This window comes from Benincasa hispida, chromosome 9 (genome assembly GCF_027475165.1).
Source record: "Benincasa hispida cultivar pf3 chromosome 9, pf3_genome.v1.1, whole genome shotgun sequence".
Lineage (NCBI taxonomy): Eukaryota > Viridiplantae > Streptophyta > Magnoliopsida > Cucurbitales > Cucurbitaceae > Benincasa > Benincasa hispida.
Genome location: NC_143486.1, coordinates 96,931,921 through 96,946,726, shown reverse-complemented (window position 1 = coordinate 96,946,726; position 14,806 = coordinate 96,931,921). Strand labels below are relative to the sequence as shown.

Below are 14,806 nucleotides of genomic sequence, written 5' to 3'. Positions count from 1 at the left end.
TATAATAAATAAATTTACAATTAGTAGTTTTACGACTACGAGACCTTGTACATAATAAATTTTGTTTATGATTCGAACCAGAACTTTTAATACCCATATAATAATTATGATATTGTCTAATATTTTATATGGTAAGCGGATGATTTGATCCCTTAACTTTTAAATGCATGTGGTCCAAGGACTTAATTTGTAGCTGTTTATCTTAATTGTTGTTTGATGGTATATAACGATCTTATTTAAAATGAAATATATATTATTGGTATTATATTAAAGTCTTCAAAATATATATCATTCTCACTCTTCAGATTCTCTACTTTGCCAATGGATATCGGTGAAAATAAAGAAAATCCAAGATCTAAATCTGTTAGCACACAAAACTTAATGAAATTTTGATTGTCGAATTTGGTGTAATTAATAAGAAAAGAGTCATCTCAATAGAAATAAATAGTTTACATTATATTTGGAAGGAAGATATGTAAATTGTGCATATAATAGAAAATCAAAATCTAGAGATGATCACAACATATCATTTAAGGCTTTACAAGCAGTTGTAGAAGTAGTTTCAAGAGTCACAAAATCAAACTCATAATACATTTTTGCTCGTTGATGTTGAAGAATAATTGGCATTTGAGATGTCCATAGAGATAATCTCTTCTTGGTTCTGATTGTCAATTCGTTTCAAACTCTGTTCCAAAATGGTCCACATTGCACTCATCTTTGCTCTTGACTCCTTTGGATGTGAAGCCAACTCCTCCACAGCAACCTTGCCTTCCAACATTCCCACCACTAAAGACATGCTAGGCCTTTCTGTTGGAATAACATTGGTGCAATGCAGAGCAATATTTATCATGATCATTGCCTCTCTCTGGTTGAAATCGGACCCTAACCTTGGATCAACTAGCTCCATTAAACTCTCTTTTTCTTTTAATTCAAGTGCCTGAAACCATAGTAATTTGCATAAATGGTTATTTATTAACCAAAGTAGTAACAAGAACACCGGTAGGATGGAAAATCGACATAACCGGATAAAATGTAATTAAAAAAAAAAACTAAATGCCCCTAAGAATGAAAGTTAAGTTACCCAATCAAGCAGATAAAAGCAGTCGTCCTTTGATCGATAAGTAGTATTGCTCCTTCCACTAACTATTTCCAAGGCCACAATGCCAAAACTGTAAACGTCTGCTTTATCAGTTAAGTAACCTCGCATTGCGTACTCTGGCGCAATATAACCACTGCAAAATCGAGATATTAGACATAACTAATTTGAGATTGTATTTATAGAAGAATTCAAAGATTCAAAAGCTAGCTGGATCAATTTTGGCAAAAAATAACAGTTTATTCAAAATTACTCACAAAGTTCCAGCAATTCGTGTGCTTATGTGGGTATTTCCTTCTTCGTCAAGCTTGGCAAGACCAAAATCTGAAATCTTGGGGTTGAGATTTTTATCTAACAATACATTAGTCGCTTTGATATCTCTGTGAACAATCTTCAATCTTGATTCCTCATGAAGATAAGCCAAGCCTTTGGCTACACCAATACAAATTTTCTGCCTTATTGGCCAGTCTAATATCAATCGACTTTCTTTCGGTCCTTCAATTCATAAAACGTTAATTAATTTGGTCAATACTCACAAAATTCGTTCATAATTTTTAAGCACATAATAAAAAACTTACCAAACATAGCCTGAGCAAGACTATTATTTTCCATGTATTCATATACTAGCAAAAGTTGTTTTTCTTCAGTACAACATCCATAAAGCTTAACTAGATGTGGGTGATTCAAAGCAGATATCAAGCCTATCTCATTCACAAACTCGTGGGTTCCTTGCTTTGACTTGGACGAAAGTTGTTTCACTGCAATTATAGTGCCATCCAAGAGAAAACCCTACATTCTCACAGAAGAACTTCACATCAGAACCATACAAATATCACAAGGAAGAGATTGATATTGTGTTGAATTGTGAAAACACCTTATAAACAGGACCAAAACCACCTTCTCCAATCTTATTAGAAACGTCAAAATTATTTGTGGCAGCTTTGATTTGTCTTAACGTGAATGAACCAGTTTGTAAATCTAGACCTTCGAGATCTGCATAAGAAGCGTGTGTAAATGAAAGAATAAAAAGTTTATAACACAATGCCCACAAGTTAACCAATGAAATTTACATCCATTAAATTACCTTGACTAAGTCTGCTTCTCCGTCCAAGGCAACCTTGCCACCATAGAATTCCAAGGATTGAAACAATATTAAAGGCAACTGCAGCCACAATTCCAAGTATTGCACCTACTGGTAAGAGTTTTCGAGCTTTTGATGGAGGCACAAAGTCGGCTTCAATTGAAGACAGATAATAATTACATAAATTTATAGTAAAATAAAATGATGAACAAGAGATGAACTAGCATCCAGTCATATGAAGCATGAGACTAGAAATACAAAATATATGATATTATCTCTTAAAACGTCTTAAGGTTGGAATGACTATGATAAGAATCAACCTACCGTACTCGATCGAAATGGCTGATATCAGAGGGCCATAGGCTCCACTCTCAAGGGAATATGTCCCCTTTCCAGCCCAGTAGAATCGAATCTCTATAGTATTATTAGTAATAGCAACTTGGAATGGTTTTATGATAGGTTTGAGCACACCTCCTGCAGCATTTACGATATTAAAATCCTCCAGCACTAGCTTCCCCTGCAATGTTAGATATGAATTAAGGGACTTTTGAGCTAGTAATGACAAAATTTTTATGCTTGAATATTGAAGAAGTAAATACATTTTGAGAGAAGATATGTCTACCAAGTGGATAACAAAAGGTCATAGTTTACCTGAACGTAAACATTAAAAATGCGTCTTCCAGAACGGCCAACAATTGTATCATTTGTATTTACAATTTCTGCAAAATGGAGGCTTATGTTGTAGTTTCCATTTACAAGACAATACGCATAATATGTAAGAGATACTGGGGAAACTCGAGCAGTCTCATATAGACCATTGGTACGATTATTCCTATGAGTATAGTCAGCTGGACACCTAGTATCATCCGAAAATAGACCAGTATTACTGAATCCCCAATTTGTTTTACTTGAGACAAACACTGCTGCCTTGCCTGAATCTTCATCTCCTTCAAACTTAGTAGCATTAATGATTAATTCTTTTCCACCGCAATTTATATGGAGACCATACAAATCTGCAAACAGTATCAACATATTTATTAATTTTACAAAATAACAATACAATTGCTCCTTTTGTGACATGATCTCTTGATTTGTTTTTTTTTTTTGCCACTTATGAAATTTTAAAAGAACAAAGAAATTGCGCAAATAGAATTTTGACTTACTGTCAGAACAAGATTTGTTGTCGAGACAAGAAACAAGTTTACTGATAATACAACAAGATGTCGGTTAGTTAATGCAGTGTCTATTTATTTAAGTGAAATAGCATCAAATCAATTACATGTTTACACCCAAGAAATATCTAAGACTTACGAATTATTTTTTGTTCTCGAGCTTGCAAACAAGTTCCTGCATGAGAAACGATCATATTCTTAAAAAGTATATCAATATAAATGACAATATGGTTAAAAAAAATAAAAAAATAAAAAAAATAATGGCACTCTTACGTATTTCCTGATTGACAGCTATAAGATAGTGGATGATCAAAATTATTGTAAGAGAGATCACTGTTGAAAGACGTATATGATAATTAAATTCAAGAACAATATAACATATGGAAGAAACTAATCCTAGGGTAAATTTTCTAAAAAGAAACTTACATGTTGTTTCCTTCCTCTAGCATCCAATTAGGCACTGGACCATTTAGTAAGTTTCCAGTTAAAAATCTAAACATGTAAATATTAGCACAAGTCAATATGATTGTCGACATTCCTGCACATTAGGGAGTGTTCTATATTATGATACTACTTCTCAACATAAACTATTTCATTAATACTGAGTTGGGGCTGCACTCTAGAGGGAGATTTTGACTGACACAATTAATCCTTTAAAATTTAAAAAGAAATTGTGCTTTAAATAATTAAAAAGAATATAGAAGACAAAAGGCCTTTTATTCCCAGTAAGCAGTGTTAGAATTCAATTTATTGCATAGCATTCCAACATTTTTCCATCAAGCCATGTGTTTCTATAATTTCAACTATTATTGTTAAACCAAATTAAGTTGTAAAAATATTGGTATGGAGAATTTTCCCTTCACTAGACAATTAGAACAACATATGAAATTAATTATAAATGTATGTATGTATGTATGTATAAAAATAAACAAGAAGCCAGCTTTGATTAACAAATAACAACTCTACTTGTTAATAATAAAAAATAAAAGATATTTACAATATATATATAAAGAACATTGAAGTGAATCACTTTTAATATTTCATATTAATCTGTAATCAGTAATCTATACTGTTACCCCATTAATTTATATTATTGGACATAAGTTTCCCGTAGGACTACAAGATAATTAATAATATGAATTTCATTAATCATTGGTAGAGATTGTCAAATTGAGTTGTTTAGCTTCCCACAAGATTATAATTAAAGTTTCTTACATGTTCTCTACTCTTCTAAGATACATAAAGTTGGAAGGAATGTGGCCACTTATTTGGTTAAAGCTGAGGTCTCTGCAAAATATTTGAATCAAATGGTAAGGTAATGTAATTTAACTTAATGAATGGTAGCATGCAACCAACAAAGTGTGTTTGCTACTATGAGAATTTGATAATTACTACAAATTTCAAAATGAAAATATAAGAGATTCTAGGCAACACAACAGTTTATCAACCACTTCTGTTAGAGTTTCTGTGTTGACCATTTTTGTTTAAGGGTTTTGTACCTTTTGTCTCTCAGGTTGTATTTGTAATAGCCGTTGACAGGAGGATGTTTCTTGTAATGCTTGTTGTAGATTTTTGTATAGGATGGTTGCCTTAGTTATTTTAATTTTTTTTATTAAATGTTTCGTTCCATTTGTTAGAATATCTCTTGTATTATATTTACCCATCATTAGGTCCTCTTTCGAAAAATAAGAGAAAACTAAATATTTCTCCGAAATATCGATGCCAAAAAATCATTAACCGTGAACTTTTTTTTTTTTTTTTTCGGAGAGATTCGTCCGAATGCCTGCAAGAAAAAAGTAAATAAACATCGGTGTGGTGTCTAATCACACATACTCTGACGTTCAAGCCGTTTTATGTTTCTAAATAATTAGACAAATAGAAAAATAGCAGGGATATTTTACATACCTTCAATTAATGGTCTTGATCATTTTTATATGGAAGTAAAATGTAACCGATGTTGAGGGTCATAATGCTCCTTTTTAATGCTTGAAACCGTCGAGTTAAATATTTGAGCGATTATTGTAACTAATGCATCAGTTAAATTCTCAACATCTTATTAAAGACTTGCCCGTTATGAATATGCGCGACTTTAGCCACAATCGCTCAACCAAGCTCGACTCTCCTAAGCTTTCTTTTAGACTTAGGCTTCTGTGAGCTCTTCTAAGCTTGAGCTCAACTCTCCTAAGCCTTCCTCTAGGGTTAGACTTCTCTAAGCTCAATCTCATACTCTCCTAAGCTCTCTTATAGGTTTAGGCTTCTTTGAGCTCTCTTAGGCACCTCTAAATTCAACCCATACTTTCTTAAACTCTCTTATAGGCTTAGGCTCCTTTGAACTCTCTTAGGTTCCTTTTAAGTTCGACTCATACTATTCTAAGCTCGCTTCTAGGCTTAGACTCCTCTGAGCTCTCTTAGGTTCCTTTAAGCTTACCTCACAAGTCCCATTGAGCTCTCTCTAAGCTCTCTTAGGCTCTCTCATGGATTCTCTTGAACTCTCTCCTAGGCTCCTCTGAGCTACACTAAGCTTACCTCTGTGTTCAGTTATTGTTTTAGGTTTTGTATTTTTTCTAAGTTGTTTGTATTGTTGTAACATTGTGCATAACAAGAACGATTGTGTGATAGATTACCTCTTTTTTAGTTTCTATCACGTATTGATGGGAAAAAAAAACTTGTACTTAATTAATATAGTATGCATGCATGATCGAAAAAGTATTCATATAGTTAAATTATAGGCCAATTACTGAAGTGATACTAACAAAGTTTTCAAGCGGGGGAACGTGGACATATAAATGAGGTTGTTGCTGTACATGAATGAACCAATTAAGGAGTCGGGAAACAACCCAGTGATATTGCAACTTCTTAATATTCTGCAATCAACCAAAAACAAAATTAATTGGTTCAGGTGCTATATTAATAACATGTTATTAAGAGATATAGAGACACTTACAGATATTCGATTTCGTTCAAATACTGAAGAGGTGGAAAATTTGAACTCCCCTTCAAGTCACTGATTCTTCTGCATGTGTATGAAAAGGAAAAAACAAAACTCAACTTTCTTTCATCCCCTATGTTTCTTTTTTCTTTATGAAATAAAAGAACCACGAAATCAAAAGTGCTTACGAACAGGTCGGTTAATTTGGTCAAACGAGCAATTTGAGAAGGAATAGGACCACTCAATCCACTTGCTAGAGCCTCTCTGTTGCAATAAAAAATAAAAATACTTCGGTTATGCATAATAATGGTGAAATTTAAATAAGTGAGAAAGTATAGAATCTCTCACATGCTCACAACATTTGTCCAATTCTCAATGAAAGTTGGTATTTCTCCTTCAAAGTTATTGTCACTGATTTTACTGCATTAATGTTGCAATACAAACAAAAAAGAGAGAAAAATGTCAATACAGATAAGTATTGGAACTAATATGGACACTAATTAAAAACGTTTTAAATTTGCTCACATTGAGGTCAATGAGGTTAGCTTTCCTAGAGATGCCGGCAGCTTTCCAGTAAAGTTATTCGAGCCAAGATATCTTAATAATAATAATAATATGTTTGCAATTGGAACAGAGAAAAAGGAAAAACCAAGAAGATTCCAGATTAATTAAATTAAGAAGATAAAATTAAATGGCCTTACAATGTTTCCAGCTTCACCAAATTTTCAAGTGTTGTAGGTAAACTTCCTGATAGATGATTGACTTCTAAGTTCCTATGCATGCAAAATAACATTTTCCAAATTAATTCATGAGTATAATTAAATATTACAGCACATTGAAAATTGAATATTGTATTTTTTTTCTTGGACAAAAATATATAAGAAATATACCTAAAAAACTAACAAAATTCAAGATATATGTTTGGTAACCAATTTGTTTTTTATTTTTTGTTTTTATTTTTTATTTTTTTTAAAAAAACAAGTTTGTTTGGTAACTAATTTCATTCAATGACACTTTTCACATCCTCCGAATCTATATATATATATATATATATATAAAATTTGTTTTTTATACTTTATTTTTTACTAGGGTTAACAATAAGTTTGGACATTTGTTCAGATTTTCTTTGTGGTATAGTGGTTATTAAAATATATAATAAGTAACAATTGTTTTTGTCTCCTGAGATTTTGGCTTCAAATCTTAGAAAATGCTATTATATGAAACTAAATGGAAAATAATTTTCAAAACATTTTCTTGTTATACATGTCAATTCCATATCAATTTTCATTTTATTTTTTTTAACAAGAATAATTTAAATATTTTTTCAAAACTATTTCAAAATTCAAAGTTTGGTTGAAAAATATAAAAAAATTTAATTGTTGTTACTATTACGGTCACTAATATTGTTGAAATGTTTGTTATTATTAAACTTTATTTGTGACATTTAGTGTGATTTTTGGGTTTTGTACTTTTAGTTTTTTTGTAAGCAATAGTGATTTTTGAGTTATAGGAGTTATGTGAATTATGAGCATTTGATAACATTTATAGCTTTAAACCATTGACATTCCTATGGTTATGTTTGTAAACCTATATAAAGGCATGATTAGTTGAATAGAATATATATCTCATTTTTCATATTTGTCCTCTACGTTTTTTTTCTAACAAATATTATTATTACTACTATTATTATTATTATTATTATTTTAAAATTTAGAAAACCAAAACTCTGTGTGTTTTTTGTAGACACGATCTTAAGGAAGAGTGTATATTTTCTTAAAAAAATGCTAATTGTTTTTAAATATGTGATTTTCTTATCAGTCTAAAAATACATACAAACATAAGGATTATTACTCCAATTCTCATCTCTTTTATATAAAAATTATTTACAAATTATAAGTTTGTCGAATCATGTAATTAAAGTGTTCATTCACATGTTAGTAATTTGTCTTATCCTTAAGAAATAATTATTCATTACATGTTGTGAGTACCATAGAGTAAACAAAATTGTCTTAAGTATACAACCTAAATTCATTAGGTTTAGATTAATTATTTTCATTATTGCATTCCAAATGAACCTATTTTCTAACATTTTGACTATATGTTTATGTTTATTAATTTTCTTCATTTTATTTGTGATGAATCTATGCGTATAAAATATTGATAATGTTTTTATTTATATGGATCTAAAAAAACACATAAATTAAAAATAAAGATATAATTTTATAAGTATGTATTTCAGATGAAAAATTATTGTAAAAATAGTTTAATTCTATTTTTATAAAAAATAAAATAAAAGAAAACTAAATAAGTCATCAAACTTAATTTATTATTTTTTTAAAAAATGATTAACATATTTTTATTTCAATTTTAACAAACAGACAACAAAAAATAATTACCAAGCATGTTTTTTGTTTTTTTTTTTAAAATAAAAAACCAAAATGGTAATCAATACATGTATGGTTTTTATTTTTTTCAAAACAGAAAACCTAAAATAGCTCGTCAAAAATCTAAAATATAACTTTTTAAAACAAAAAAAATGAAATGGTTACTAAATAGGGCTTGAATGATCCATTTTTTCTTCCATATGCTAGCAAACATTGAAAATTAAAGTGAAACTATTTCTTGCAACGAGAAGATATGTGAAGAAAAAAAATCCGAAAACTTAAAAAATTGGTTGATAGATATTTTCGCACAACTAGAAGGTGCAAAAATAAATAAATCGAAAGCTTAAAAAATTAGTTGGAAAAAAAATCCTGCAAAGAGAAGGTGCAAATTTTTTTTCAAAAGCTTAAAAAATTGTTGATATAAATATTCTCACAATCTTCTCCCAAAGAGAAGGTGGGAAATGTTTTACAAGCTTAAGAAAAATCAATTTTTTAGCCATTGTAAAAACTCGCCTAATTTTATTTAGAAACCAAATGCGATAATTTTGAATTTGTGTAAGTTTTCTTGCATTTTCTCGTAGCGAGAAGCTGTGCGAAAAATTCCACAAATTTTTTAATTTGTGTAAATTATTATTATTATTATTATTATTTTATTTTTATTTTTTTTTTGCACTTTCTTACTAAAATTTTTTGTGCACGAGAAAAAGTGAAAAAGGATACAGAGACGAATTTGAATTTATATTTTTTTGATCTTAGTGGAATGGATAGGTTAATCAAATAATGGAGAAAATTCAATCACGTAAACAATTGAGGATAGAATTTTTTTGCACAAGAATTAGATGTGAGAAAAAAATTCCAACTTATTGAAAATAAAGTGTTGTAATTTTCTTGTAATGAGAAAATGCAAGAAAAAAAATCCAAAATGTTAGATAAAATGTTGTTCACATCAAGAAAGTGTAAGGAAAAAAGCTACTATACCAATAAAAGTATAGTTCAATTGGCATAGAGCTTGTACTATCAACATTAAGATTAAAAGTTTAATTGAAAATTTAAAAAAAAAAATTGTTAAAATTGAAAATAAGTTCGAAAACTCGAAACAACAAAATAGTAAAAAAAAAAATGGAGAAGAAAAAGAGAGATGAAGGTGAAATGAAAAAAATGGAGTTTACTAAATGGGTTTAATCAAAATAGATAACACAATATTAATTAAGAGGAAAAGAAACTAAAACAAAGATAAAATCAAATGGTCTTACAATGTTGTCAGGTTCACCAAATCTCCAAGTGTCGCAGGTAAGCTTCCTTGTAGCTTATTTTGTTGCAAGTATCTACGCGTATAAATAAATATTTACCAAACTTAATTTAATTTATTTCAAAAACCTTATTCAAAATTAAAAAATAAGGGAACTTTCTATTAAGTTTCTAGGTTTTAAAATGTTACACATTTTGACATTAAATTTTGAGTTTTGTTTCAATTTAGTCTCTAAATTTCAAAATGTTATAATTTTATCTTTGAGATTTGTATTTTGTTTCAATCTGGTCTCTAAGCTTCAAGATTTTATATTTTTAATTTCAATTTTTTTATTAAATACTCACTTTCAATCATTGATGTCAATTTATGTTAATTAATTAAAAATATTTGTGAAGTTAAATTTTAATTTCGATTTTAAAACTAATAAAAAAATAGTGAAACTTAATTAATTAATTATTTTAATCATTTCTAATTTATTAACATAAATCAACACTAAAGATAAAAAAATTAGTATTTAGTGAATAATCGAAGTTATTAAGAGAGTAAAATTTGAAACATATGGACCAAATTAAAACAAAACTCAAATGTCAAGCGTAAAATGGTAACATTTTGAAATCTAAGAACTAAATTGAAACCAAACTCAAAACTTGAAAACTAAATGTTTAATATTTCGATACCTAGAAATTAAATAAAAATTAGACCCAAAACCTAGAGACGAAAAATCAACCTCCATATCGGAAAACTTACAATATTTCAAGAGTGGTGATGTTTCCAATCTGTTTTGGAATGAGACCTGTCAACTGATTTCCATTCAGGTAGCTACGATATTAGAATAAAACAAAAAATCAATATAAGGTAAAATAAGGTGATAATATTTAATCTAATGACATTCCTCTATTTTACTCGGAGGCTTTTGGTCATTTCTTCTCCAAATTACGAATTTACACAGGGTAGATTCCTATTTATATGGCAGAAAGTGAGAGATTACAGAGAGACAAGCTTGGTGGAGTTGCCCCATTCCGGAGGGATTTCGCCGCTTAAATTGTTATCAGAGAGATCACTGAATTAGAAGAAAAAGGAAAAGAAGTAAAAATGGAGGGTGATGAGACAGACAAAATAAAAAATCCATTGAAGATTGAAAGAGAAAACTGACAGGTACTGAAGGTAGGGCAGTCTAGACATCAACTGAGATGGAAGCATCCCTTCCAAACCCTCCGATGACAGATATCTACATTTCCCAAATAAATATTTCAGAACCTGCAGTTGGGGACTTTCTTGTTTCTTTGTTTTCTATTTTTTTTTTTTTTTAACAACTAAAAATAGGAATGAATGAATTTGGTAATCATTTCTATTTCTTATTTACAAAAATTGTTTTTTTCCTTATTATTTAAATATAATTTAGATGTATGATATTAAAAAAAAAAAGGAGAATTTTCAAAAATTAGAAAAATAAGAGAAACTATTTAAACAAAATAGCTAAACTTAATCATTTTACACTTCTATCAATTTCTATCATGGATAGACTTCTATCAGCCTCTATTAATAATAGATTTCTATCCGTTTTTATCATTGATGTGATAGAAGTTTATCAGTATCTATCAGTATTTTTTTGCTATTTCTGTAAATGATTTGACATTTTTTCTATCTATGAAAATATCTCATACAAAAATACATTAAATGCATCAAAAATGTATTAAAAAAAAAAGTTATCCAAATCTTATGTTATCTCATACAGAATAAAGTCTTGATGCAAAATTAACATCAATATTGCCTAAATTTGATATGTAATAAGGGTGTTCAAATAACACGACAACCAGAATAATTTGGACTACCCAACCTAAAATGTAAGAGTTGGGTTATGTTAGTTTTATTCTTGGGTTGTGTTGGGTTAAAATTATTCTAATTTTGTTGGGTTGGGTTGGATCGTGAGTTGATTAAAAAAAATTTGGGTTGACCCAACTCAAGCTGAAATTTATTTTTTGTTTAAAGTTTGATTGTTTTGTATTGATTAATTTGTGAATTTTTAATATTTTTCTTTTAAAATTATTATGCTATTTGTCTTTGTTTAAAGTTTTCAATAAATATCATATATATTTAGTATTTAGAATTTGAATTTTATGAGATTTTAGTTATTAGTCATGTGTTGTATATAAATTTACATATTTTTAATTATAAAGAAAAATAAGTTATAATTCGACAACCTAACCCAATCCAATCCAAATTTTAAGGGTTGGATTAGGTTGGGGTTAGAGATTTTATTCGGGTCATTTGGGTTACCAACTCAATCAATCCGAATTTTCGGATTGGTCCAAAAATACCTTCAACCTAACTCAATCCAACCTAAAATAAGGATGATACTCTATATTAATGATGCATTGATAATTAATTTATTTCTTTCTAGTTTTGCTAGACTTGCAATTAACAATGATACTCTATTTGCAATGCTACATTTTTTTTTTTTTCATTCTTGTAAGTGCACTAAATTAAATCTAATGTGTAATTTGATGAACCCTAACCACCTCAAGTAAACATCAACTTATTAGCAAAAAAAAAAAAAAAAAAAGATATGAATGTATGTATATGGTACTTTGTCAGAAGTGAGACATACCCTATTAGTTTGTCATTGCGATATGTATAATACCTTATGCAAATGATGTATCAATAATGAAATTTATTAAGTATATTAGTGATATGTATCAATATCTTAGTAACGTGTAGATTTCAAAAATCTTAAAATTTTGGTTGCACGTTTTTTAAGACTATTTCATACTTTTCATTGTTATTGGGTTGGACTTTTTTTTTTTTTTTTTCCCTTAATTTGTTCAAGTGTGCACCTCTAAATTTAAATCGAATGTATAAGTTGATGAATTCGACAACTTCAAATGAAAATTGACTCACTAGTGAAAAGAATATATATGTATGTATGTGTATATATGTTGGTCCTATGTCGAGAGAAGTGAGAGATAACATACATATAGGTAATGTGGCAGATAGTATTGTTTTCATATGTGCAATCACAACTGACCCTCGCAGACTGGCATAAATCTCTATAAGTACTCCAATTTCTCTTTCCGATTGTTGCTAGCACATGCTTTATATATTCCTCTGTGTAATCTCAAGTTAGTACTTAATGACATAATAAAAATATATCATTTTGGTAAAAGAGAAACAGGTAAAAAAACATTAGGTGCAATATGTCATTTAGTTAAGTTTACTTATTTTTAAGATAAATTTGAATACAATCACATTTAAAATAAATTATTAGGTCTAGACAAGATTTCATTCAGTATTTTTTTTAAAAAAAAAAAAAAATTAAGTTTGTATCCTCACAATTTTTTGAGTAAGTTGTTCTTATTTTTTAAATACTGCTAAAGGTATTAATGCAAGAAAAACTTAGATAAAAGTAGGTACTAAATTATAAGTTTAATTTTTGAAAAAATTAAAATAAAATAGTCATCAAGTAGAGAGTGAATTATTTGTTTTTTTTTTTTCCTAAAAAAAATAAGCTTATAAGCAAAGCACTACTTCCTTATATGAGTTTCATTGTTTTGTTATCTAATTTTTATAGATGTTTCCAAAATCTAAGTCAAATTTTGAAATTTAAAGATTTAGTTTAAAAGAGAGAGATTTTGGCCAATAATTGAGAAGTCAAGAGAATGTTTGAAAGCAATTTTGAAAATTATTTAATTAAATCACTTTTGTTATTTTGAAAATATTTTTGACCCCTCAAACATGACATGGAATCATTCAAAATCAATTTTGATTGACGGTAAAGTGTGTCTTAAATGATAAAGCCAAAAATGAAATTGATTTTAAATAATTAAATACATGCTTCATTTTTTTATATATATATTTTTTAAAAAAGGAATAAATATGTTCAGACAAAAGTGCTTTTGAACATGAAAAAAAATCAGTTTAACCATATAAAAATTATTCTCATGCTCTTATAAGTGTTTCTTTACCACCATTTTGTAAATAAATTAGGAGAAAACATGTAAAATTAATTAAAAAAAAAATAATGAAATTGCTAGGAATTAAATGTCCTATATTACAAGAAAAAGTAACTAATCAATACTTAAGTAAACATAAACATGCTCACCCTCATCAGTATCCAACAGGGGAGATCCAAAAGCAAGGCTTAGAACCAAAGAAACAACAAGGGAAGCAACAATGATTGTATTTCTTCTACCTTCCAACATCTTCAATGTCACCTGTTTCAACATATATACATCATTTTATATGGATTTAATTAATTCAACTTTAATTTAGTTGTTTTTTATCCCATAATTTTTAGATTTCTTTTTATCTTCATCTTTATTGAACATTTTATAAATTCTCAAATTTTCATTGAAAAAAGAGGGAAAAATAGAAGTAAGAGTTACAAATGTAAAAACAAAGATATGAAAATTCAAAAATAAAAAGATATAATAATAACAATAACAATAATACTTGAGCATGCTTTGAGTTTCTTCAAAAGAAAAAAAAAAAAAAATAAAATGTTGTGGCAGCTCCTAAGATTATGGTGGGAGAATTTTATTATTTCTTCCCATGGTTAAGGACTCTTTAAAGGTGCACTTGCTCACCTTTCATCCTTTAACATGAAAGGCATGCACTAAGATGAATATTATGAGATTGTGACAAAAGGATGAAAATTTCCTTTTTCTTTTTCTTTTTCTTTTCTAAAAGCTAGTTGTCTAAAAAAAGTGAGGATGAGAATTTGGGATGAAAAGAGATAACTTTATATACTTTATGTCAAATTTAAATATAATATTCAGAGGTATAACAATTAAAATCCTACCTAATAATTATATCAATTTAAACCCTAAACTTTTATAACTATATCGATTTACATATTCTTCTGGATTTTGTTTGACCAATATTGAGTGAAACTTATA

General features: G+C 28.5%; 1 protein-coding gene across 4 annotated transcripts; it reads right to left on the bottom strand.

Annotated features, from left to right (window-relative positions):
- Positions 1-435: 435 nt before the first annotated feature.
- Positions 436-14,492, bottom strand: LOC120085880 (putative leucine-rich repeat receptor-like serine/threonine-protein kinase At3g14840). Of its 4 annotated transcripts, none has more exons than XM_039042134.2 (26): positions 14,361-14,492; positions 14,011-14,122; positions 12,884-13,016; positions 11,065-11,139; positions 10,900-10,971; positions 10,659-10,730; positions 9,916-9,987; positions 6,980-7,051; positions 6,804-6,875; positions 6,627-6,698; positions 6,471-6,542; positions 6,294-6,362; positions 6,103-6,213; positions 4,565-4,636; positions 3,776-3,841; positions 3,623-3,682; positions 3,489-3,524; positions 3,341-3,381; positions 2,829-3,190; positions 2,502-2,694; positions 2,181-2,330; positions 1,971-2,089; positions 1,675-1,885; positions 1,354-1,591; positions 1,082-1,232; positions 436-937 (listed from the first exon to the last, which is right to left on the bottom strand). In XM_039042134.2, exons 2-26 carry the CDS (start codon positions 14,108-14,110, stop codon positions 584-586), a joined length of 3,045 nt encoding a protein of 1,014 aa, XP_038898062.1. In that variant the 5' UTR covers positions 14,111-14,122; positions 14,361-14,492; the 3' UTR covers positions 436-583. The 4 variants fall into 4 exon arrangements, with proteins under 4 accessions (XP_038898062.1, XP_038898065.1, XP_038898061.1 ...); XM_039042137.2 differs by having other exon boundaries at positions 10,659-10,711; positions 14,361-14,435; XM_039042133.2 differs by lacking the exon at positions 14,361-14,492 and having other exon boundaries at positions 14,011-14,305.
- Between the last annotated feature and the right edge of the window lie 314 nt (positions 14,493-14,806).